The sequence below is a fragment of the Dermochelys coriacea genome, chromosome 15, assembly GCF_009764565.3.
Source record: "Dermochelys coriacea isolate rDerCor1 chromosome 15, rDerCor1.pri.v4, whole genome shotgun sequence".
In the NCBI taxonomy this organism is placed as follows: Eukaryota; Metazoa; Chordata; order Testudines; family Dermochelyidae; genus Dermochelys; species Dermochelys coriacea.
The window spans coordinates 20,967,504-20,993,456 of record NC_050082.1 but is presented as its reverse complement, the minus strand read 5'-3'; the positions used below and the strand labels follow the sequence as shown (position 1 = coordinate 20,993,456).

The following is a 25,953-nucleotide window of genomic DNA, read 5'->3' as shown; positions in this document are numbered from 1 at the left end:
TTGACTCCTGGTCTGTTCCTGTCAGAACTATATCTCCTTACCCACTGCTCCTTATTCTGGTCTCCTTGCATGGTCAGTCTTAGTCTCCCCCCTAGATTCCCAGTCTCTCTTCCTGGTCTCCAAGTCCATCTCCTTACCCAGCCAGTCCTGGTTCCCATTCCAGCCCCTTGCCTGAGCGGTCTCCCTTCCTTCAACCTGCACTCATGTTTTCCTCCAGTTCCCCTCTTCCCATGCTCCCTAGGCTCCTTGTCTCACTCTGCTCCCTTCACCAATCCATCTATTACCTGTTTGCGTTTGAACTGGGTAGCTTCCTCCTCAATGTTGCCAGGGTCCAGCATGGTGGAATTGAGACCAGAGGCAAGACAGTCTCTGCTTTAAGTTCTGGTGTCTGGACTCAGACCCTGTATAGGCTGCAGCCACTCAGAGTAGTACTTGTCAGGAAAGTCCTGCTTAGCCCTAAGCTTGAATATGCCCAGTGTGGACAGAATCTCTTCTGAGGTTTTAGCTGTTAAACTCTGTCTCTATTCAACAAGTGCAAACTGCAATTTTTCAGACTCAGGTTGTCCAGTTTTGAGTGAATTTTCACATGGATGGCAAAAAGCATATCCTGATACAAAGGCCACCGCCTATCAGATTTCAAGTCTCTGCTCCAGAGCGTGGAGTCGCTATAGCAGTTGAAAGAAAAAATATCAAGAATTTAATATGATCAAAACCAATATATTTTTCTCTAACCTCATTATTGGAAGCAGCTGAACCATTTTGGCTGAAATTTTATAAAACTTCAGCTTGAATGGTTGAAGTTTGACAAAGTTATAAACTGAAAAGAGGGTCTTGTACCTGAAGGTATCAGGCAACCTTAATAGACTGTTAACTGCAGAGCCTATAATGTATATAAACTTGCTGCATCTTTCTCACTTTCTTGTTGTGCTTACCATGCTGTAGTTTTACAAAGGCAAATAGGTTTTCGGTTTTTTTTAAATGCCTGGTAAATTGATTTAAAGGCCAACTTTATATTTTGTGTGAAGGGCTTGGATTTAAGTACAACTTCTAGTTTGTATTTTTTTTTCTTCAATTTACAGGTATGATTTTTTTATTGTGAGTCAGGCTGTGAGAAGTGGTAGTGTTTCACCAACCCACTACAATGTAATCTATGACAACAGTGCATTGAAACCAGATCATATGCAACGTTTAACTTACAAGCTCTGCCACATGTACTATAACTGGCCAGTAAGTATCCACTTCTGCAATGCATAAGTGCAAAACAAAAAGATACTTTTTTCCTGTCCAGGAGTGATATTCTGAGTATATCATGTTAAATAGCCCTTATTTTGGGGTCAAGGCTGAAAATCTTTGGGAGAGGGGAAACTATGAATAAAAAACTGCATACTGAATATGCATAGGAATTTTTGCTTCCAGAGTAATGACCTGGATATTATTTGGCCTTGAGCTTAAAGAGCTCAGGCACCCATAAAGGTTTAAAGTGATTTAAGCTGCCTTGCTCAGCTGCTGTCTCTAGCCTAAACATTCTAGTCCTTACAGTCTGTACATGATCCCATAGTCTCTCATTGGAAAAACGTTTAACTCTGCTCCAGTGAACTTAAATACGACTGGATTATTTTTACTAATCTGTACAATGTCAGACTTTTTTGGGGTGCAGGAGGGGTTCTGGGAAGGAACAGTAGTGCAATCTTGTCTCCTCCTGGGATTGCCTTAGGACCTTTTTCCCCATATTTGGCTAGCTGGTTGGTCTTTGTGGGATAAGGACTCTGGCTCACTTCTGAGAACTTACTAGAGCTGTAGGCACAGTATTGATAAATACTACACAGGAACTTCCATGACCTGTTCAGATACCAGTGCAGGACTTACAAAATCAGACCTTTGCCTCCAGCAGTGTGCACTTGTTTCCTTTTTCTTAGTGTGAGGTTTGAAACACAATGGGAAACCCTAAGGTGCCACAAGTACTCCTTTTCTTTTTGCGAATACAGACTAACACGGCTGCTACTCTGAAAAAAATGGGAAACTAAGTGAAAGAAAAAGGTAATTCATTTAAGGTTGTACAGTTAAAACCAAGCTTGGGAACTGCAGAAATTAAGGTTCATATGATAGTATAAACTCAGCCATAGTAGAGTAGTGTTCTTTTGTTAATTTGCACTTCATATGTATCAGTTTATAATCGAAAAGTGACTCAGGGTTCTGCTCCATGGTTTCGGAGACGTGATGGGATTTTCATAGATTCATAGATACTAAGGTCAGAAGGGACCACTCTGATCATCTAGTCCGACCTCCTGCACAGCGCAGGCCACAGAATGTCACCCACCCACTCCTATGAAAAACCTCACCCATGTCTGAGCTATTGAAGTCCTTAAATCATGGTTCAAAGACTTCAAGGAGCAGAGAAGCCTCCCTCCAGTCAACCATGCCCCATGCTAGAAAGGAAGGCAAAAAAACCTCCAGGGCCTCTCCAATCTGCCCTGGAGGAAAAGTCCCTCCCGACCCCAAACATGGCAATCAGCCAAACCCTGAGCACATGGGCAAGATTCACCAGCCAGATACCCAGGAAAGAGTTTTCTATAGTAACTCAGATCCCATCCATCTAATATCCCATCTCAGGGGATTTGGCCTATTTACCCTGAATATTTAAAGATCAATTACTTACCAAAATCCCATTATCCCATCATACCATCTCCTCCATAAACTTATCGAGTAGAATCTTAAAACCAGATAGATCTTTTGCCCCCACTGCTTCCCTTGGAAGGTTATTCCAAAACTTCACTCCTCTGATGGTTAAAAACCTTCGTCTGATTTCAAGTCTAAACTTCCTGGTGGCCAGTTTATACCCATTGTTCTTGTGTCCACATTGGTGCTGAGCTTAAATAATTCCTCTCCCTCTCCTGTATTTATCCCTCTGATATATTTATAGAGAGCAATCATATCTCCCCTCAACCTTCTTTTAGTTAGGCTAAACAAGCCCAGCTCCTTAAGTCTCCTTTCATAAGACAAGTTTTCCATTCCTCGGATCATCCTAGTAGCCCTTCTCTGTACCTGCTCCAGTTTGAATTCATCCTTTTTAAACATGGGAGACCAGAACTGCACACAGTATTCTAGGTGAGGTCTCACCAGTGCCTTGTATAACGGTACTAAAACCACCTTATCCCTACTGGAAATGCCTCTCCTGATGCATCCCAAAACCGCATTAGCTTTTTTCAGTCATATCACATTGGCAGCTCATAGTCATCCTATGATCAACCAATACTCCAAGGTCCTTCTCCTCTTCCGTTACTTCTAATTGATGCGTCCCCAACTTATAACTAAAATTCTTGTTATTAATCCCTAAATGCATAACCTTACACTTCTCACTATTAAATTTCATCCTATTACTATTAATCCAGTTTACAAGGTCATCCAGATCTCCTGTATAATATCCCGATCCTTCTCCAAATTGGCAATACCTCCCAGCTTTGTATCATCTGCAAACTTTATTAGCACACTCCCACTTTTTGTGCCAAGGTCAGTAACAAAAAGATTAAATAAGATTGGTCCCAAAACCGATCCCTGAGGAACTCCACTGGTAACCTCCCTCCAACCTGACAGTTCGCCTTTCAGTAGGACCCGTTGCAGTCTCCCCTTTAACCAATTCCTTATCCACCTTCTGATGTTCATATTGATCCCCATCTTCTCCAATTTAACTAATATTTCCCCATGTGGCACGGTATCAAATGCCTTACTGAAATCTAGGTAAATTAGATCCACTGCATTTCCTTTATCTAAAAAATCTGTTACTTTTTCAAAAAAGGAGATTAGATTGGTTTGGCACGATCTACCTTTTGTAAAACCATGTTGTATTTTGTCCCATTTACCATTGACTTCAATGTCCTTAACTAATTTCTCCTTCAAAATTTTTTCCAGGACCTTGCATACTACAGATGTCAAACTAACTGGCCTGTAGTTACCCGGATCACTTTTTTTTCCTTTCTTAAAAATAGGAACTATATTAGCAATTCTCCAATCATTCGGTACTATTCCTGAGTTAACAGATTCATGAAAAATTCTTGCTAATGGGCTTGCAATTTCAGGTGCCAATTCCTTTAATATTCTTGGATGAAGATTATCTGGGCCCCCCGATTTAGTCCCATTAAGCTGTTTCAGTTTCGCTTCTACCTCTGATATGGTAATATCTACCTCTATATCCTCCTTCCCATTTGTCATGCTACCATTATCCCCAAGATCCTCTTTAGCCTTATTAAAGACTGAGGCAAAGTATTTGTTTAGATATTGGGCCATGCCTAGATTATCTTTAACCTCCGCTCCATCTTCAGTGTTAAGCGGCCCCACTTCTTCCTTCTTAGTTTTCTTCTTATTTATATGGCTATAGAACCTTTTACTATTGGTTTTAATTCCCTTTGCAAGGTCCAACTCTACTCGACTTTTAGCCTCTCACTTTATCCCTACATCTTCTGACCTCAATTAGGTAGCTTTCCTTGCTGATCCCTCCCATCTTCCACTCCCTGTATGCTTTTTGCTTCTTCATAATCACCTCTCTAAGATGCTTGCTCATCCAGCTTGGTCTACAACTCCTTCCTATGAATTTTTTCCCCTTTCTTGGGATACAGGCTTCCGATAGCTTCTGCAGTTTTGATTTAAAGTAATCCCAGGCCTCCTCCACCTTTAGATCCATAAGTTCTTCAGTCCAATCCACTTCCCTAACTAATTTCCTTAATTTTTGAAAGTCAGCCCTTTTGAAATCAAAAACCCTAGTTGCAGATTTATTTTTGTTAATCCTTCCATTTAGTTTGAACTGAATTAGCTCATGATCACTTGAGCCAAGATTGTCCCCTACAACCATTTCTTCTATGAGGTCCTCGCTACTCATCAAAATTAAATCTAAAATGGCATCCCCTCTAGTCGGTTCAGCAACTACTTGATGAAGGAATCTATCAGCTATCGCATCTAGGAAAATCTGAGCCCTATTATTATTACTAGCACTGGTCCTCCAGTCTATATCTGGGAAGTTAGTCTCCCATGATCACGCAGTTTCCATTAGTATTTACTTGATTAAAGACATTTAAAAAGGGCTCTATCCATATCCAAATTAGATCCCGGAGGTCTATAGCACACCCCAAGCACTATCGTAGGAGAGGCTTTACTAGTTTTCTTCCCCAATGTAATTTTTGCCCACACGGACTCTGTCTTATCCATTGCATCGCTTCTTATTTCTTTACATTCTACCTCATCATTGATATACAATGCTACTCCACCCCCTTTACCTTTGTTTCTGTCTTTCCTAAACAGTACATACCCTTCAATACCTGTAGTCCAGTCATGACTACTATTCCACCATGTTTCTGTTATCCCTATAATATCTGGTTTCACTTCCTGCACCAGTAGCTCTAGTTCCTCCATTTTGTTACCTAGACTCCTCGCATTGGTGTACAAACATTTTAATTTTTGCTGTTTGGCCTCGCTCACATTTTGTACCCTATTAGGCACAGTCATTCTACAGCCAGTATAACCTATTAGACTAGTATCCACACCGCCCTCGCTCCTTATATACATTCTCCTACCCACGGCTGTATCCTTTCTTACTTCATCTTCTTCCCTCTCAATGCTAAAATCTGGCGTGGAGATTTTCTGGACATCTCCCATCCATCTCCCCCCAATTCCTAGTTTAAAGCTCTCTTTATCAGTTGTGCCAGCCTTGATCCTAGAAGTCTATTTCCTTCCCTACTCAGATGAAGTCCATCCCGAGAGAACTGACCTCTGTCCGTGAATGCCTCCCAGTGGCCATACATCCCAAAGCCCTCCTTATAGCACCACTGCCTAAGCCATCTGTTGACGGTCATAATCTTATCAGACCTTTGTTGCCCTTCTCTAGGAACAGAAAGGATCCTGCTAAAGATCACCTGAGCCTCAATTTCCTTAAGCGTCTTCCCCAGCCTAGCATAGTCTCCCTTGATACTTTCCAGCGAGAATCTGGCTGTATCATTTGTTCCCACATGAAGGATAATTAGGGGATTCTTTCCCGCTCCCTTGAGGATCCTTTTCAACCTCAGGTCTACATCCCGTATCTTAGCACCCGGAAGACAGCACACCCTTCTATTCTCAGGATCAGCTCTAGTTACAGGCCTGTCTATTCTTCTCAATAAAGAGTCCCCGATCACATAGACCTGCCTTTTCCTGGTGACAGTGGTATTCTCCAGTCTCTCCCCTGTTCCCTCTGGCTGCAAGTTCTTTCCATTCCTATTTTCCCTTACAATCCTCTTCAACCCATCCTGTGTCCTCCTGGGGCTCATATTTGGTGTAGTCTCCCTTGACTCTTTCCCTTTTCCTATAGGACTAGCCTCTCTTCTCTTCTTCCTTACCGTTCCACCTTCAACAAGTACCTGTTGAGCCCCTTCTTCATTTTCCAACTCTGCAAACCTGTTCCTAAGCTCTATTTCTCCTTCACTAGCCCGTCTTTTTCTCTGCCTGGTTCTTTGAGTCACATGTTTCCACTGACCACTTTCCTCACCCAGTCTCTCCTCAAAATTCCTCAGCCCTGCTTCCATCTGTGAGTCTGAGCTTTTCCCTTCAGATACCTCGTGTCTTTGCTCCATCATTTGCTCAAACCCCTTCCTAAACTCAACCAGACTTTCCACCTGCATCTCCAAACCTCGGATCTTTTCCTCCATCAGCTCTATCAGACGGCATTTCATGCAGAAAAAACTCTTACTGGTTCCCCCCCTCCAGGATCATGTACATACCACAGCTTCCACATCCAGTCATCCTCAATGTGTCTTTCACTACAGGAGTCACTCCCACAGCTGCCTCTGTATCTGTCATCTCCTTCCCACCTAAATCCTGTTAATCTGGGAAACACAAGCCACACCAAAAAGACCACCCCACCCCAGCAAAAGCAAACCCCAAACAAGCACCACAATACAAACTCCCACTCAAACTCCCCTGTTTAGAGCTCTGTTTGCTAGCTCCTGTGCCGCTGCAGCTGTCTGTGTTTTGCTTCCCATCTTTAAACTCCCAAACTTTTTTCAAATCCTTCATTTTAGACACATTGTCCCTAAGTGGACCTACCTTCTCTGTTCCATAGTGTGAACTCTTAATCATCATCTTTCACATCATCTTTTTGCAGTGAAAATAGCATTTAGTTCCCATACCGCCAGCTTTTTGTTAGCTAGGGAAATCTCCAAAACGGCTCCTGAGTCCGACCCCGATAGAGAAGGATGTCCATTTCCAATACACAAAGGGTTTTTGGCTACCATACTCTTTTCTGTTGGATGAAGCTGTGTACACTACACTAACTTGGTAACATATGGGCAAGACTCGTCTCTGCCAGTGAAGTTCCACTTTACACCATGGTATTTCCATGATCTCGGCTGAGAAAGCTGAGGCGTTCACAGTAGAAATCTGTAAGGCAACTTGCATGAACCTTGCATCACTCTTTAGTTATCTGCTACCAGGTTGATATGGATAGCACACACAAACTTGGCTCTTAAAGCTGCTTATTCAATAAAATTGCCATCTCTTATGGGTCTGCTCACTGCCTTTGTTCTCTGGAAACTTGTACAGGATGGGCGAGGGAATGGCAAGGGGAAATTACATTCTGGTAATTCAGCTTGTTGAAGCTTGTCCCCCTCTTGTATTATGAGGAGTTGATTTTAAAGCAGACAAGGGCTGGTGGATGGGGTCTTAAGCAGAGTGGTAGGAGGGACTCAACCAGTTGAATCTACTGATTAATTTTTTCTTCTAACTATAACCACCTTTTATGTAATTTAAACTATACAGACTGTACAAGAATCTAGGAACATGTATGTGTGCAATTTCTGACTTGAACTGTACAATCTCAATATTGAATTAATGTGACTTGCATTTATGAAATGTGTGTGGCAGACAACCTGAAACAAGCACTTCTGAGTGGATTTTTTTACATATGGAAAACGTATACAACTATGAGTACACAATTTTATATGTATTTGTACAATATATTTGACACCAAGGGAAAAACAAATGTCAAATACAAACTTTGAATTTCAAATTTTTGTTTGTGTAGCTTTTACTGAATATGTTAAATGGCTTTTTTCTTCTGTAGGGTGTCATCAGAGTGCCTGCTCCTTGCCAGTATGCCCATAAACTGGCTTTTCTTGTGGGTCAGAGCATTCACAGAGAACCTAATCTGTCACTCTCAGACCATTTATACTACCTTTGAGCTACAGAAGTGGATACTGGATACAGAAGTGGATGAAGTTTGTGGGACTTTCTATGGTACCTGTTTTTCTTTCTTTCTTACTGAAGTTGTAGTTTTCTACAAAACTTTTTTGGTGTAAATATAGTAAATGTGCATGGGAAAAATGCATAACTTTGCACAAGGGTAGTGTTTTCATTGTAGACAAAACTAAAATAGCATAAAAAGGCAATTAAGTTCAACTACCTTTTTAAATTGACAAGGCAAAGTTAATATCTTCATATAGCCTACATGCTGATCTAAAAGCATTTTCCGTGTGTATGTGTGTTAGGTTTTTTTGGCAGGGGAAGACTACAGCCATCACAGTTGCTCTTGTGGGAATCTGTGCTTATGTGTACTTCATGATTTGAATACACTAAATATAAGTTGCACTAAGCTAAACCAGACTTCTTTGGTTCCTGTACTAATTGTTGACTTCTTAAAGCTAGATATGGCTATCAAGTATATTGAAAAAAGGCAAGATGTTGACCCTTAAATTTTGCATACCAGCTGTCTCCTTGGAAAAAAAAAATATATATAGGCATTGTGCTCAGTGTTCTTAGTTATCAAGGCTTATTTTTGTGATGTTTCTTCCAGTCACTGAAAGCATGATATGTCACTGCACTTGTCATTCTGATTTTCCTCTTGCATATGCCAATAAAGTTAAAATATTAAAAACGGCCCAGTGCTAGTTTCTTGCTGGTCTTTGCAGCTGGAAAACATAGGCTTAACCAGTTACACCAAACCTTCAAACAGAGGTGCTCCAATGAAGCATATAGTGAACATAAAGTAATTTTATTGGTTAGTCAGACAATAAGTTTAGAAATGAAAAATACATATTTGAAATGGACTGGATGACCTGCAGGAGCAGGACTGGTTCCCACTTGTTGGCCCAGTCTACTTTGAAGTCTCATTGATGGGGCTTCCACCAGTTCCCTTGGGGAATTGGTGGAACAGATAAAGTCAATGTTTTCCATCTGCATAGAGACAAAATATCCATGAAGATGTAGACAGGGCCCTCAAATGTTCTGTGATATTTAGCCCAATTATCCCTTTCTTAATTTCATCTCACTACTTCCAATTACTCCTTTATGTGATCCAAAATAACTTCTGCAGCAGTTTCATTTTTTTATGCTCATTGACTAGCACTTGGTGTTTTGTAATATTTGGGTTGCTGTGCTAATATAATATGGACATATGAAAACTAAGACTTTTCAAGTATTTCTGTAACTAGTTTAAAATTTAAACTAGTTACAGAATAAATTCTGACGTGATGTAAAGTACTGTAGCTTAGGACCACAAGTATCATCCTTTTGTTATTATTTCAGGTACTTCCTGTGTACTTTTTATATAAAAAAGCATCACCAAACAAAATTGGAGTAGCTTACTTATGTGGATGTCTTTTGGATTAGTTGGACTGTTTTATTAGAAAGGTACATTTTGTTTAAATATAAGCTCATTGTAGTAATTAGGAAGAACTTTCAAGTTTTCTCTTGATAAATTTCAATAAAGTTTTGTTTAAAATATTGCATTTGTTTGCTCATATTACTTTTATATACAAATATAGTTTGAACCATACAAGAATCCAACCTTTTAAATGCCCTCCTATCTGAAGGCCCCATAGTAACTTTTAACATGAGTACAACATCCATCTTTGCATATCCCCTTGTTTAAAGCACAGATTTAAAAATCTGGTGGTTTGGGAAAATGGCCCAAATTAAAATGACGCCTTATCCATAATCTATTGTGTTCAGTCATATCTGCTTGTTTTAGTAATAAAACAAGTTTTTACAGCAAGCCTTTCAGTGCTGGTATAGATAAGTAAATTGGTGTATTCTAGTCCTCATTTGTGTATTAATCCAAGTTGAATTTGCAGGTCCTGGATGGGAGTGAGGAAGGGCGTTTAGAAAAAAATATTTAGACTGAGCAAATGCAGTTTGGTATATTTGAGTATACGTGATCTGGAAATCATTTTTAACATATTAATAACCACAATGCCAATTTTTAGAGTTGCTTTTGGAGTAGAATTCTCCTTGAGATCAAAATTTTATTGTATATATTGCAACCAGTACTGGTGGAATGCAAAATTGCACTTTATCTGTATGCACCATTTGGAATTAGAATACTGTATTATCAAACTTCATTCTTCCAGCAACGGTTAAGGTTGAGTAGATATGATGATTTGAGTAAAGCCATTATAGACATTTTTGTAATGCTTGAGTTTTGAGATGTTAAAATATCCTCAGGTTGCAGAGTAGCAGCCGCTTAGTCTGTAGTCACAAAAAGAAAAGGAGTACTTGTGGCACCTTAGAGACTAAGAAATTTATTAGAGCATAAGCTTTCGTGAGTTACAGCTCACTTCATCGGATGCATTTTTTTTCCACCAAATGCATCCGATGAAGTGAGTTGTAGCTCACGAAAGCTTATGCTCTAATAAATTTGTTAGTCTCAAAGGTGCCACAAGTACTCCTTTTCTTTTTAAAATATCCTCATAATGGCTTTTACTTGAACTAAATTTTTAATGTATTTTTGGTCTGGAAACATCCTGGGTGCTTTATTAAAAATTTAATGCATGGACACTAACATGAACTTTTTAATCTTCACCCTACTAGAAATAAACCAACAAGCAAATCAAAGTTTAACTTCAACAGTTCATTCTGGCCTTTCCCCATCCTAACAAACAAGTTTACATCCAGCAAGCAGAAGTGGTCAGGGACATGAAGTAAAGGGCACTCCATTTGTGGAAGACGCATAGCTGCTCCTGGGTAGTAAAGAATGATTGATTGTGACATGTTCAGGAGTTGTGGTAAAATACAAAAATGGGTGATGTTCCTAGTTATACCCATTAAATATTTTTGGGGGAAGGGGAGGCATTTGTCGCTCCATAATCTAAAAATATCTATAGGTAATTCTCCCATACATTTTGCAATGGAAATTGTTCTGATGATTGCATTACAAATTGTAGATGGTCTCAGGTTGAGTGTCCATAGAATTACTCATCCTTTGAGTCAAAGCCCAGCTGCTGTTAAAGATTAAGATACACAGGACCAAGCTCTAAACTAAAATGTTAATTTGGTCTGTTGGCTTGTTAATGGTAAACAAATTAAAGCATCAGAGTTTGAACTGCAAAGTGAGAAATTTTAGAACCCAAGGGATCACTTAAGTATCCACATTACTTAAATGTAGAGTAGCAATATGCATATTGAACTGAACACCACCGTTTAAAAATGCACTACCAAAAAAGCAGAACTGCACATAACATTAAACAATGCATACAGGCACTGTCTACGGTGTTGTTCTGAACTTAAGGGAACTGGCTGTGGCATGAACACATAGGAATTTGCTTCCCCAACAAACTCTACGGAGTGAGGTGCAGCTGGAAAGGCTGATATGAAATAGAGGATCAGGGAAGAGTGATCATCTCTAAGGTGCCATAAGTACTCCTTTTCTTTTTGCGAATACAGACTAAGAGGGCTGCTACTCTGAAACCATCATTGAACAGTGTTAAGTGATAGAAATTATAAATAAACATGTCCTGGACCAGGATTTTTTTTAAAAAAGAGTAATCTTCAAGGGCAGTTGATACATGTTACAGCTATATTGTCACTGCAACAAATCTGTCAACTAACTGATTTTCTTTTTAATCAGTGGTGGTCACTATAAGGTCCTCTACGGCACGTGACTCTCTTAGGACCTTCTCTTCTAGATATCTGGAAGCAGCTACTTAAAGAACTTCTTTACCTGAAAATTATTCTTTGCATCTGCATTGCTGTACACTTGTCTGAATACCTTAACAGTGTTGGGATACAGCCTGCCATTAGCTAGTTAACATTTGATGTCATGGTTTTGTTTTTTTAAGGGTAGGGGAAGGCTAGCACAGTGACTATTTGAAAGTAAACATCCAGAACAAACATTCTATAAAATATCAAATTTATTTTATAAAATATTTTACACATGAATAACTGTACACATGCACACGCCCACACAATACTTTACCACAAATTTAGGCCAGTAGTTTTCTTTAATTTCATAAATCTAGCACACAGTATCTTACAGTAATTTACATTATAATTCTTTGAAGACACAATGGGGAAAGCTTTGATCCTTCATTTATAAACCTTCCATAAATTACAAAAGAAAGGCAGTCTGAAAAGTATGTATAAACAGTAAAAACAATTTACAAATGGACAAGAATTACAAAATAGTAACTGCCAATGTCTGCCAGCAAGATTGTTTTAAGCAAGAAGCCAATATTAGAATTAGTGTTTTGAAAGATTTGTAGTGGTAGAGCATTTTAACTGGCTACAGCTTGTGTGTATAACATACACCTCTTTCATTGCTGCATCTAGGACATGCATTTTATCTTGATTCTGAGACATCAATAACATGAAAAATGATTTTAACTTAAAACTGCACTTCACAAGAGAGAACACTTGGGGAGCAAAGATGATTATTATTTAGAATACTGAAATGTTCACACTAGTGCCAGGAGCTATAAAACAAGATTTTGAATGATTAAAACACTGTGTGCATTCTCTGGATAGTTTAGGCGCTACATCATGTTAGTATACTGAACGTTTGCTAAAGGAACTCATACAAATGTTTAAAAATGCATCCTGCACAACATTTTCAGCCTCCAGAAAATTACATCAGACATTAAATGGAGTCAATAACACATTACCTGATCTTAAATTACCATGTCTGTGAGGTTGAAAAGACATTTGAATACACAGTACATACAAAGTATACGCTGTATATTTAGACAGTACGAATGGTGTATTAATAAGGCAAAACATCAAGACTGAGTAAACTAGGAGTTTCAAGACCATTTTCGTTTAAGATAAACGTTAGGCTAGTTTGGAGTGAGCATTTTTGAAGAGAGCTCAAATAAGATTTTACTGCTTCCCCCAAAGTTAAAGGAGAATAAAGGCAGAGATTTATCCAATAGAGTTAGAGGTGTGGAGGTGCCTTGAAATAAAAAGATGACATCCTTCTAGTCTTAATTCCCCAAAATCTTTTTTTTGAAGAAAAACAGATATTGACAACATTGCTCTGAAGTCCACTTCTTTTTTTCTTGCTGTTTTGATCAAACAAGTCTCATGATTCTCTGGTGTTAGAAAGGGTTAAAAATGCAAAGGTTCTGTAAAGATGTATGTTATAGTCATGAAAGCCCTAGTTTGAAGTTCTGTTTTTTGTTTTTTGTTTAAAAAAAAAAACAAGCTTGGAAGCTTTACAAGTTGTCCAGAAGTAAATGAATCATTTCACTGCACCCAGCTTTTTCAGCAGTTTCTTGCCTTTGGAAAGCAGCCCCTTTTTCTTTTTCGAGGACATTTCCCTGCCTCTCCCAGGACTACCAGAACCAATAGATGACGTAGGTGACCCAGAATGGAGATGGACTGTGGGAGATGGTGCTCTCCTTGATGTACCTGTATTCTCAGGAGGAACCTATTAGGTATATTATTTTAGTTTACTGAATGTTTGAAAGCACTCATCATCAAGAAAGTTGGTAACAATTTTTGTCCCATTACCCACTTAAAAAAAAAAAAAAAAAGGGCTGGCTCAATTCTTCTTTCAATAGTTTTAAGTATGCCATAGGGAAATGCAGACAATACATAAATACAGCTTCCCACAAAAAATGGTGAGCAAAGGTATAGACAGCAAAAAATACACACTTCAGTAGGTCCTCAAGTTGGTTACATTTTTAAACAGAGCTGGAGATTCTTACTTTGCCATCGTTTTGGCAAAAATCACAAATTTTGTATTTCAGCACTCTTAAAATTAAACAGCAAAGTGGATTATATACTATAGATCCATCTATATATACCAAACAATTTCCAGAAGGAATTACTGTATGTTCAAACTGTATACGATTATCACTTAGTTTTTGATGTCCTTTGAACATGTTTTGTTAAAACAGGTTAGCATACTGTATATACGTATTTGAGAAGATGGCACAGTGGTTGAAAGAAAGGGGGGGGGAAGCTAAAATGAACCTTAATTGCAATCAAAGAAAGCTTAAAGACCCTGATTGCTTGGTGTATGCTGCAGCTATATGATTTCCTGGTGAAGATAAACCCTTGTTGTACAATACTGAGAACATGACAGCATTCCTTAGTATTTTAAACAAAGCTATTTTAATCATCAAAAGCACTTGAATGAAACTACTATAACTATTTATACGCATCCTATGGCAACTACTGTGCCCTGCTGACAAAATGTGGTACTGTATGTTGTAAGATGATACTGTGTAGTATAAACCATGCCTCAGGGATCCCTATTATCTTTAATTCCAGTTAAGACAACATTAATACATTTAGCAGTTTGCTGTATTATTGTGCAACAGTTTATTAAGCAAAGGGACTTCAAGCCTACTTTGATTTTTAAATCAAGGTCTAATTCTAATGAAAAACAACTTGATAAAGCACCCCAACGTACACCTGAAGATACCATATATTTAGTCTAATGCTTCATTGGGTGAGCTGCATGTTTCATATTGACACTTTTTATTGCATTGGTAAACCAAACCACTGCTAAAGTGTTTCATAAGCATTTGCACTAATACGGACAGTCCTAGTAAATTGTGGCATACGGGGGGGGTGTGTGTATTATTTCAGAATTACTGAATGGATATAGTCATAGCAAACGGGGGTACAATTGATTGTGGGAAACAGATTTTAAGCAGATATTTGTGATTGCGTTTCAGAACTCTATACATCTGTAAACTTCTGTACTTATCTGCTTACAACTCATTTGCTTATTATTTAAGGGTGGGTGTTGTGCTTTTTTCCTGTATTTAGGAACTTAATGAATTTGTGTATCTCAGGTTAGCTAACAATGCAATAGGCAGCTTTCGTCTGTAGCACAATTAGACATTGAACACTTCTTTTGATGTAAACAGAAACATTTAGCTCATGGAGAAATATGTTCCAAATGCTGACTTTCATAAAGTTAATCCTAATTAGATGGGGGGGAAAAAAACCCTTTAATAGCCATGTCAGAGGATTTTTTTGTCTCATGCAAACACTGACTTACAAGTACATACAGTAAATGTCTGTATCCTGTTACTTTGGGGCCATTGATTTTTGGAGACATATTTCTTTTTTTCACAGTTAAGTTTCAAGTCTGTTGCATTAGATATTGTCAGGTGGCTTTAACTGATAACTTTATTGGTATCTTCAGTTGCTCACTTACGTGAAGGCTACATTGCCTTATTAAGGTGTGAAATGAACACTCTTCTTCTGTTTCCAAGCAGATGAGCAAAAAAATAAAAATATATATAAAATATATAATATATAAAAATATTGCAGTGATGAAACAAAACAAAAATGAAATACTCTGTACATGAATAATTTTTCATAAAGTAGAAGGTTTGGGCAGTTAACCCTTTTAAGATTTTAGTCCTACTAACAATAGTTAAAATTATTGTTAATCAGCTATCTTTACATTTTATATTTCAGAGAGTAGTTGTCCCACTCCTTCCCCATCCCCAGCTACTTTTCCTGTTTTAATCTAGGTAATGTGTATGTGTATAGTTTTAATTTTGAGGAAGTAAGAACTTTCACTAGGAAAGGCTAATGAAGTTAAAATTTTATTTCATTCACCAGAATCTCTTAATTTAAAATTTAGGTTCATAATTATAAATGCTCATGATACATTAGTGTGAAAGATCAGTGCAATCTTTCCATATTTAAGAAGACTCTTAAAAATACCTAAAATGGGTATGTGGATTTTAAAATGTCATAAATAATATCCAAACTAAATGAGATGGTATAACATGGAAAAATTGAAAAAAAAATTTTTTAGTGTAGTTGCTTACCCTTTTTGCTTTTGTACGCAGTGGTGTATCTTGAACATATCGTGATGGTGCATCAGAAAGATAGACTTCTACATCATCAGGCACTTCTTCAAGAAAGTTTGAAGGAACCAGCCCCTTCTGTCCATTAAGTTCACCCTGCAATATGATAAACAATTGCTCTTGCAGTTATTTACAAATATGAATGCCTGTAAAGATGCAACACTCCTATGAGATAGAGAGCTAATCGTCTGTATTTCATGAATGGAGAAATGAAGGGAGCAAAGAGCAAGTGACTTGCCCAAGATCACACAGAAAATCTGATGGAGCTGGAAACAGAATTGAGTTTTCTGGCTCCGATCCTGTGATTCAGGTGCAAATTATCTTGCAGAAAAGAGGCTAAAGAAAGGCAGAAAGTGTTCTGTAATTTCTGGTGAAGTTTATGGGTCCATTATATTAAAGGAATGTGTTTAGATCACCTATGGTTAAGCTATGCATCCACTTCTTTGACAATATTAAAGTCACTGTGGGGGCAGAGAAGGCTATGCCTTGTATTGAGTAGCGAAGACCTTTTAATATCTCCTTTTGCATTTATTTTTTTGACTTTGCAAAGGGATGTGCAAAGCCCTCCACACCATTTCTGCCCTAGATAGCAGATGCACAAGGGAAAACAGGTGAAGCAGCCTCTTAGGGGTGTTTGCCCATTTCCTGTCCCTCCTGTGCAATATAGGATAGAGATAGATGGAGAAAAGGTGCCATGTTCTTGTTTACATGGATCCAGGGGATGCAAACACCTTTACAGCTACTGGGGAGGGGCTGTGGCTCTAATTTCAGCAGACAACTGTTATTCCAGCTGCTAACCATGGGTGAGAGGGGTGTATTTCACCACCCCAGTTGCTCTGCACTTTTCCCCCATAGAGCCGTAGTGCACAGGCTTTATGTAGATGGAGTGGATTTCACCCCATGCAAGTAACCATGGTTTACTAACAATCTCAGTGTAGTTCTAATCTGTGTCCCTTTACCGACTGGAGCTTGCAGCAAAAGGGTGGCTAGAAACATTTGATTGGAACAGTGTTACTTCAGCTGTGGAAGTTACAATTTTATTAGCTATTTGGGCATATATTCACATTGCCATGCTTCTCACTTGCCGTTCAGATACACTTATTGCAGCTAAAGTCACTAGACCAATGTTCTTGTAACTTGTAGAAATGTATGAAGACAGATACAAATCTGAGATGCAGGAACAGCACTATTTACATTGTCACTTTGTACCTAAGAATTAGGGTATAGCATCACTAAGTGGCATGTTTAATAAATTTGCTGATATAGTAAATATTCAAGATGAAATGATAACCTGAATGAAATCCTCCCAGATCATGCTTAAATAGTAATTGGAGATGCTGTTAGTAGAATGAGCTATTAGACACTGGGGCACTCTGCTTCTTTAAGAAACCAACGAAAAGAAAACTTACATAGTAAAACCCATCTTCATCTATTTCACCAAAGACAGTGATAATGTCTCCTGTACAAAAGGTAAGCTCAGCCTGTGGAAAGAGGAAGGTGTCTGGTTATGTTGTTTGCACAGTAACACATTAACATTTTCTGCACTGAGGGCACATCAGGTTCATAATTTTTTTCCAATCATGTTAGTAGACAATGGAATGAATCTGCATGTTGAATTAGCAAAATATTCTTCAGAACAAACCAGAAAGCTTTTTTTTTTTTTTTTTTTTTACTATCATACTCTGGGCATTTTCTTGACGAACTGAATGTTAAATCCCTGGGTTCAGCTCATCCTAATGTGTGGGAGGAAATCACAGTAAGGATCCCCCTGTGGAGTTGGGGGTGAGATATGACCTCCTACAATCTGCCCCAGGATGCTGGTAACATAGCTCTATTGGAACCGTGCTACTAAGGACACTTCCTCGCTGCAGCAGCCGCATACTCTCTGGGAGGTCACTCTTTCAGGGAATCTCTGTGGGGTTGGACAGAAGACACTGCATGACCGCTTTGCCCCTGCACAGACCTGGGCACAAACAGCAACCTTTTTGGAGAGGCAGAAGGAGGAGATGGGGGACAGTGCTCCTGAAGCAGAGGGAGAGCTGAATGCAGAACTGTGGGGACAATCTGGGCCCTGTTTATTTAAAGGCTTTACAGTTTTTCCGTTTACGATAACAGAGAGAATGCTACCGAGTTTGAGAATTAGATCTGATTAAGTGATGGAGATAATATGAATTAGTAGGATACCAAGCACTTCCAACGCACACTATGTAGAAAACTGTTCCACAGACAGGCTATGGTCTGTTTTAAGTAAAAAAATATGGGGAGATTGCAAGCTTGGTAGGTATATTTTGCTTTGCCACATAACTTCATGAGTAGCCTGCTACTCCTAGCACAATGAGTTTGGCCTGCTCTCAAAAGCATGCTTCAAATTCTGTTTGCTGGAGGAGCTCCAAGATGACATTGAAGGTATCATATGCAGGGGAGAGAAAGAGAGCCTGTTGGACTGGGCCTGGTACAAGACCCGAGGCCTGAACCATAGTCAGCAAAGTCAGGCCATATATTGAAGCAGATGCTTCCAGTTCACAGGAAGTTGGCACGGGCACTACTAAGAAGTAACAGATACTGGGTATGCGTGTGAACACACTCCAAAAAATTAGCACCAGATAAAAGGGTTTGACAGAAGTGATGAATAGGGATGTTTTGCCCAAGACACCTGGAGCAAGATACAAGGTAAGGTAACAAGCAGATGTCATGAAACACATAAGTGGTACATAAGTTGTTTTTGTCAGTCTATAAATGTTGGGGTGTTTTGCCTTAACCCTTTGTCCAGCCGAGGTGGGCAGTGGAAAGTCCCGCTGCTGAGCTGAGTCCATTGGGATGGGCATACATATTAGTATATCTGTGACAATGGACAATAAAGCCGAGTGCCTTTACTACTGAGCTGCGTCTGTGGTCTTAATACCGAGGTCTGCTGGGCCAGCTATCTGCACAGAGCTGGTACAGCACATGGAGAGAAGACACAGACACACCAACTGACAACTTCATAAACGGGCTTCATTGCCTGCTTTGTTGCTGATGGGAAATGTATGAGGGTAGAGCATAGGTTTTCAACCCATGGCCAGTGGGCCACTTGTGGCCCAATCAGCACAAAGCTGCAGCCAGGTGACAACCTCAGGGCCATACAGGTAGTATATATATTGTGTGGATGTGACCCACATAATACACACAGCTGCATATGTGGCCCACAAGTAAATAGGTTGAGAACCACTGGGGTAGAGGGAGGATAGACCCATGATGAGGATTTGGGCAACAGTCCATAATTTCTTAAGATACCATTAAAAGGGCATGATACAGACAGATTACATAGAGAGTTAGACGACATACATTTCCATGAAGCCAAGTGGATCACTAAGGGAGAAAATTTGATATGTTATGAATGCATGTGTTTAGGATTTTTTGCATCTCCATGTTTCAAAATCAATTGTGCTTCAGGCTACGTGCTTTTTGGAATGAGTTGCGACACTTCTGACAATCATACTCTTAAGGAAGGATGCTATGTGCATTTGGGATTAAATATTCTTTCCCTCTTCACTTTGGGAAATGTTTATTCCCATAATTTACCATATTTTCAGGTAGGCCTGTGATATAATACAATCATGATTTTTTTGGATCCACAAGTCAGCACAGTGGAGCCGAATACTGAAAGATGTTCATGAACATGTGTTTAAACCAAACCCATGAATTCAATGGATATATAAATGACAAACAAAAAAAATTGTTTTTGTTTAAATCAATACCTCCACGTCAACGTTAGGAGAACTTTCTCTTGGATCATAATCGTATAGTGCCACCATCCTCCGTGTTGACACAGAATGCTGTCTGCCACTCCTTCTGTTCCTTTCTGTTCCAGTCAGAGGGAAAGGGGAGGAAAGCTATCAAAGTTACTTTGAAGAAAAAAAAACAGCATGGTGCAATTTTTTCTTCTTGTTATTTTCTCAACAGTGTAGTAATCAACTCAAGACTATTTCTCTAGCAAGCTGGACAGGTGACCAAAGAGACATACCAAATCTATTAACATAGTCATGGATTTCTGATGCAAGCTGGACATCGAGTCCAAAGCAAGCCTTTAATTTTTAACAGCTGGGTTGATCCTACTGTTTCTAAATCATCTCAGCAATATATATAAAGCTACTATTTGTTATGCCTTTTTTTATCTTTGTGGTTAGAAGACTCATCAGGTGCTACTCCCCCAGGCTTTTGGATAGTAGATGTTCAGGATTCTATCCTGTTTAACTTCAAGTAGAATATCACTTTTACTCGCTGGTCTTTTTTTCCTGCTAAAGCCAACAGGAATTTTGTGCCTGGCATTATTCTTCCCCTTCTTGGCGGGGTAGTTGGACAAGAAACAGAACTGTGCTCGCTTGATCGAAGACAAGTGATTTATCAATTTTTTTAAATGAATCTGAACATTTCCATTAGTCTTGTGGTTACAGAAACACACTTTCAAGTATTCCATGAGTTTACAGCTTTCCTTAGCAGGCGACAGAAGGAAGGAGGTGAAACTTACAGCTTCCAGAAATTAGATGAAATGTTTACTGACTGACATTAAACATTTACAGGGAAGCCTGTGATGGGCTTAATTTTAAAACTGAATGAGAGCAGCATGATTCTTGCAGATGATGCCACAGCAAGAGAAACATGCTTGTTAGTTTTACTTACAACAGGCATAGAGGGCAGTTCTGATGAGCTAGAGAAGAGCATTATGAAATGCGATAAAGGAAAACTGGTTAGGAGCAGTTTTAGGACTCTTGGTCCAGTGAGCCTGGAGCATTCTAGGGTGGGCTAAGGTAGTAGGGGAAGACTTTCATCAGTGGGGAAGTATGCAGCATGCACTCTGGCTTTCACACCTAATAGCTAGGAATGAAGCATTCAGTCAGAAGAGATTGCAGCACACACCCAGTCAAGGGGAACGTAAGCAATCTCAGCTGCTGATGCAAGGAGGGATTTATACAGAGTGCAAGGAGAAGTCCAAAGTGAAGGGCTGGTTTATTACATAGTTAGGATCCAATTCCCCTGTGGCTTGGACCACCTCATAGTGACTGCCTTGAAGAAGCCATGGGTCCCTTTGACATACTACTCTGCTAGGACAAGGGAAGGCCTGTTCTCCAGTGCTAGGGGCCCCTCTGCTTCTAAAAGATCTAAGGCATAAAAAGTAAATCTAGACAGCTCAAAGCAATTCAGCTAATTTACAGCTTGAATCAAGTTATTGTTTCTTAGCACAGACCTCTTTTAGACTTTCTGGATCTGCGGTGTACAGAGCGTGTGCTCTCTTTGAAACGGTCACAGTTGACTTCAGGAAAGGAGTGCATACAAATAAAAGAAGAGGAAAAGATATGAAGCTGTTCAAAGTTCTTAATTTTTAAGGATTTAATGTGGGCAAAGGATTAAGCAAAATTAGTCATAGCTGAACACAGCATGTTAATTAAGTGTTTGATCTGACATTCAGACTGAAGCATGTGTAATAACAGCATAAAACAGACTGGAGATTTAGGGCCTGATCCTGCTAGCAGTGTCGCGTGGGCAGACTATGTGACAGAAGTGGGTCTGAAAATGTGAATTTGTTTGCACATTCAGGCACTTGGTTTGTATTTAATTCAAAATTAAGCCAAACTCTCCATATTCTCTGAACTCTAGGGTTCTTTGTGCATTTACTTTAAAGTGTGACTAGAAAACTTTATCCAGATTTAAGAGAAAAGCCACTTGCTTTTAAAGTGTCAAGATATTTAAAAGTGAACTGCAGTGGGGGGGGGAGGGGGTTACTAGCAGTTAGCCCACTCTGGAACATTCCAGACTAAGAAAAGTATGCTTACGGATAGAGTGGCAGTTTAATATACAAGTGCTTTCCCCCTCCTGGAAAAATCTGAGATGCAGACTTCTTCATTGCTCTGCCAGAGTGAGGGACATCACCAGTAGCATAACAAAGAAGCCAATGGCGCTTGCAAAAATAGCTCGCAGGATCAGATCGTTAGAATGGCCACAATCTGCCGGGACTAAAGTTAGGCTCCTAACATTGTATTTAGACACCTAAATAAATTATCTCATTTTCAAAGATGTTCAGCATCTACAACTTTCACTGACTTTGACAGGAGCTGAGTGCTCAGTACTTTTGAAAATCAGGCCACACTGAGTTAAGTGTTTTTAAATATGGAGTTGGGGTAAAAGATTGCAGAAGTGCGTAAGGGTATGTCTGTACAGCAAAAAAAACAAACAAACAAACAAACAAACATCGGCAAGTCTCAGAGCCTGGGTCAAATGACTCAGGCTTGTGGGGCTCACGCTATGGGGCTAAAAGTAGCAGTGTAAATGTTCCCACTCGAGCTGGATTCCAGGTTCTAAGATCCACCTCCCACACTGGGGTTTCGAAGTCCAGGCTACAGCCCACATGCGAACACCTACACTGCTCTTTTTAGCCCCATAGCCTGAGCTCAAGTCAGTTGACCCAGGCTCTGAGACTCGCTGCCACATTTTTTATATGGGTTGAGTAAGCCTAAGAGGCTAAGGGCTTGTCTACACTTAAAATGTGCAGCTGCAGCACTTGAGTGCTTCAGTGAAGACACCACTTAAGCCAACAGCAGGGCTTCTCCCATCAGTTTCGGTACTCCACCTCCCCGATAGGTGATAGCTAAGTCGACACAAGAACTCTCCTGTCGACCTGGCGCTGTCTACACTGGGGGTTAGGTCACTTTAACTGCATTGTTCTGTGGTGAGTTTTACACACCCCTGAGCGATGTAGTTATACCAACCTAATTTCCTAGTGTAGACCAGGCTTTAGGATCCTAAGTTCTGTATTCAAAAGTGACTTAGTGCCAGATTTTCAAATATATTTGGGTGCCTAAAGATGCAAACAGGCACTTAGTGAGATTTACAAAAGCACCCAAGTGGGTTCTGCACCTACCTCACATCAACTGCAAGGAAATTAAGTGCCTAATCTACCCAGATGCTTTTGTAAAACTTACTAGATGCCTATCTGCATCTTCAGTTTCCTAAATACTTGTCAAAGCTAGGCATTTAGGAGCCTATATCCCAGTAAATGACTCCTAATTCACTTAGGCACTTTTGAAAATGTTACTTCTAGGCACTCAGGTTTGAAACTTTTACCCATGGTTCTTTCACTCCCTTTGTTTGATACATGTCTTAAGTCCTTCTGCTCTGGCACACAAATGGGGAAATAGTGAGCTGAGAATTCCGAGGATCTTAAAGAGCCTATAATTGTTTCATTTTGTGAAAAGTACTTTAAAAAAAACCCCAATGGTAAGACACTATTTTCATTTTATAATCTTGCAAACAATTCTGGAGAGATTTTTTGTTTGTTCGATTGTTTTTGTTTTTATGTAGCCACATTTACAGTTCACTTTTAAACAAGATTGAACCAATGTTAGTAGTTTACTGTCTTTTGTTTTATTGCTCCTTTGAAAGATTTAAAATTTGTTGATGGCGTTTCCTCAAAATATATTTGTGCATAACTACAATAGGTCTCTGTACAACATTGAACCACTGATTTAAGGTTACTGGTTCAAAACAGGAAAGGTTGGTTTGTGATCTCAATATCTTTTAAACTTTTTGACTATGCAATGTTAACCTGAATATTGTGAGGCATAACCCTTTGCCACCATCCCTTTAAATTTATGGTAAAGTAGGTTAAAGTAGAAGAGTAAAAAGAACAACAAACAAGTGATTCTTTTTATGCTTTCCAGCAGTGAGCCTAACATTTATCAAACATATCAGCACTGCATATGCCAAAAGCAGAGGGATCTTGTTCTGTGTCTACAAATTTTTCAGAAAATCAGTCTCTTAAAAAAACAAACATATGTGCAGTACTGAAATGCAAGACCTCATTTGTGTTGTCAATAGTGAAAATGCTTAGTCTGAATTTTTTTAAAAACACAATCAAGATACTGACACAGAATGTATCCCATAGTGTAGCAGACTGCTGTAAAATTTAGACACATGTTCCAAATAATCAAAAAAAGCTAAAGCGCAAACAGCCAAGTTAACAGCACTAAATCGTTATTTTCTAGACATATATTTTCCCCTACCTATTTTTTCTATAGGGGTATTCAGAGGAAGAAACCCTTGTTTCAGAAGCTGATCCATCATTTCTTCATCATCTGCTTGGATTTCAGAGACCATATTACATGGAATAAGGCCAAGTCTTGTGCAAGTTTCTCCTCGGTAGAATCCATCAGCATCTTTATCTCCATAAACCTAAATATTCAAAGCATAAAAAATGGATCAATCAATGTTGTTTTGATATTTGGGATTTATTACAAAACAATCCCTGAAGGATTGCAAGGTTTCTATGAATTTGGGTTTCTTTACAGCTACTCTGATTTTTCTTTTTTTAACAGAGCCCTAGGTTTTTTTTAGGTACCTCTGAATTGTGATACCATACATTTGAGCAGAAATCAGCTGTTTTGTTACCTATGACATAAATATAATCGAGGAATACCTTTAAAACCTTCCCCCCCCAAAAAATTTCTTAATATTATTTGCATCACTATTTATGGTGGTAGAGGCTATAGTGAGCATTTGAAGAATTGGATCAGTTTTATTATTTTAAGTAGATTAAATTTTTGGCAAAATCAAGGTTACGCCAAGAAAACATTTAGTGTGAAATATGATGTGTGTATCTAAGATTTATGCATATCTCACATACCAGATGCATTTGAAGAAGTGTGTTTTTTTACCCATGAAAGCTTATGCCCAAATAAATCTGTTCGTCTTTTTAGGTGCCACCGGACTTGTGTTTTTGTCACATACAAGAAAGTATTTTACCTATAATAGAACTGTATCCGAAACTCCATTCCCAATAACAGGTGAATCCAAATTAAATCAGTTTGTCCCATCTTTGATACTAACCAAAAGCTAATGAAATGAAGCTTACAGTAAGAAACTGTCTTTGTGAAAATATTTGAAAATTCAGTACTGTATGATTCATTTATTATTTCTTTGCTCACGATTTGTACCATGCTAAATTTGGGTGGTAACTGAAATTCAATTAAAAGTCACAAATTGCATTTTCAAATTGTAGTTAATTAAATAAAATCTACTTAAATGTGTGGGATACCTAAGAAAAAATAAGTATCAACACGTTTCGCATTTAAAACTAACTGATTTAAGAAACAAAAGACGTGTAACTGTGGTTAGTGAATTGAACTGATTGTTTCTGGAATTCAGAATTTTAGAACCCAATAGATCTCATCCTCATACTTCATTTTTATCCGTAGCCTGTAAGAAGAAAACAAACATTCCTGTTTTTTCAGCTCCCAGTTTCTCAACTTTGAATGAACTAGTCATTGAACTGAACTGGTTGGATACACTGAAATGAAGACGATATTCTCTTTGCATCTGCAGAAAGAAGTACTGCTGTCAAAAGCTGATTTAGCACATCAACAAATGCTGATTCCAGGTGCTTAGCCAGTGACTTCCATCAGTTCAGTGGTTTGACTTTCTTTAAAGTTTTGGCCGCAAACATGGACTGCTTGAATATTTTTTATTTAAGTTATTTTAGTATATTGTAGTAAATTTAGTCCTTAATATGGATTGTCATAATTTCACATTTAATTTTAAACAGGTTCATTTTTTTAAAAAGAAAGTATTTAACTTAAATAAAAAATGGATTGAAATGAAAAAAAAATCTCATTTAATTTCAAAATATCAATTTTTATCCACTCTGCCAGGAAATACAGGTCCAGCGTGTTTGGTACCCAAACATAGCAGCCTGGTGAGTGTCCAGAAAAGGGAGGCTGCTCGGGGCTGGCATCATAACTGCCAATCCTGCAAGCTCTGCCTAGAATTTGAGAGGCAGTGAAAGAATTTGGGACACTCATTGTACTGCACGAGAAGGGGCTTCGCTATGGCCCTGATTCAGGAAAGGAAAACAGCA

General features: G+C 38.8%; 2 protein-coding genes across 30 annotated transcripts in view; one reads left to right on the top strand and one right to left on the bottom strand.

The window, feature by feature from the left end:
* PIWIL1 (piwi like RNA-mediated gene silencing 1) overlaps positions 1-8,731 on the top strand; it is a 54,109-nt gene extending 45,378 nt beyond the window's left edge. For 2 of the 3 annotated variants that reach the window (XM_038373599.2, XM_038373601.2), the window contains exons 20-21: positions 1,080-1,227; positions 8,081-8,731. In XM_038373599.2, coding sequence (XP_038229527.1) covers positions 1,080-1,227; positions 8,081-8,197 — 265 coding nt within the window. In that variant the 3' untranslated portion in view covers positions 8,198-8,731. The remainder of the gene's footprint in view (positions 1-1,079; positions 1,228-8,080) is intronic. The other variant, XM_038373604.2, reaches the window with a different exon arrangement.
* A 3,394-nt stretch (positions 8,732-12,125) lies between these two features.
* Positions 12,126-25,953, bottom strand: part of RIMBP2 (RIMS binding protein 2) — a 293,820-nt gene continuing 279,992 nt past the window's right edge. For 13 of the 27 annotated variants that reach the window (XM_043497940.1, XM_038373946.2, XM_038373953.2 and 10 more), the window contains 6 exons: positions 24,104-24,272; positions 21,292-21,357; positions 19,805-19,908; positions 17,477-17,548; positions 16,029-16,163; positions 12,126-13,657 (listed from right to left, as the gene is read on the bottom strand). In XM_043497940.1, coding sequence (XP_043353875.1) covers positions 13,469-13,657; positions 16,029-16,163; positions 17,477-17,548; positions 19,805-19,908; positions 21,292-21,357; positions 24,104-24,272 — 735 coding nt within the window. In that variant the 3' untranslated portion in view covers positions 12,126-13,468. Of the gene's footprint in view, positions 15,451-16,028; positions 16,164-17,476; positions 17,549-19,804; positions 19,909-21,291; positions 21,358-24,103; positions 24,273-25,953 lie in introns of all 27 variants that reach the window. The other 14 variants (XM_038373950.2, XM_043497941.1, XM_043497943.1 and 11 more) reach the window with 3 other exon arrangements.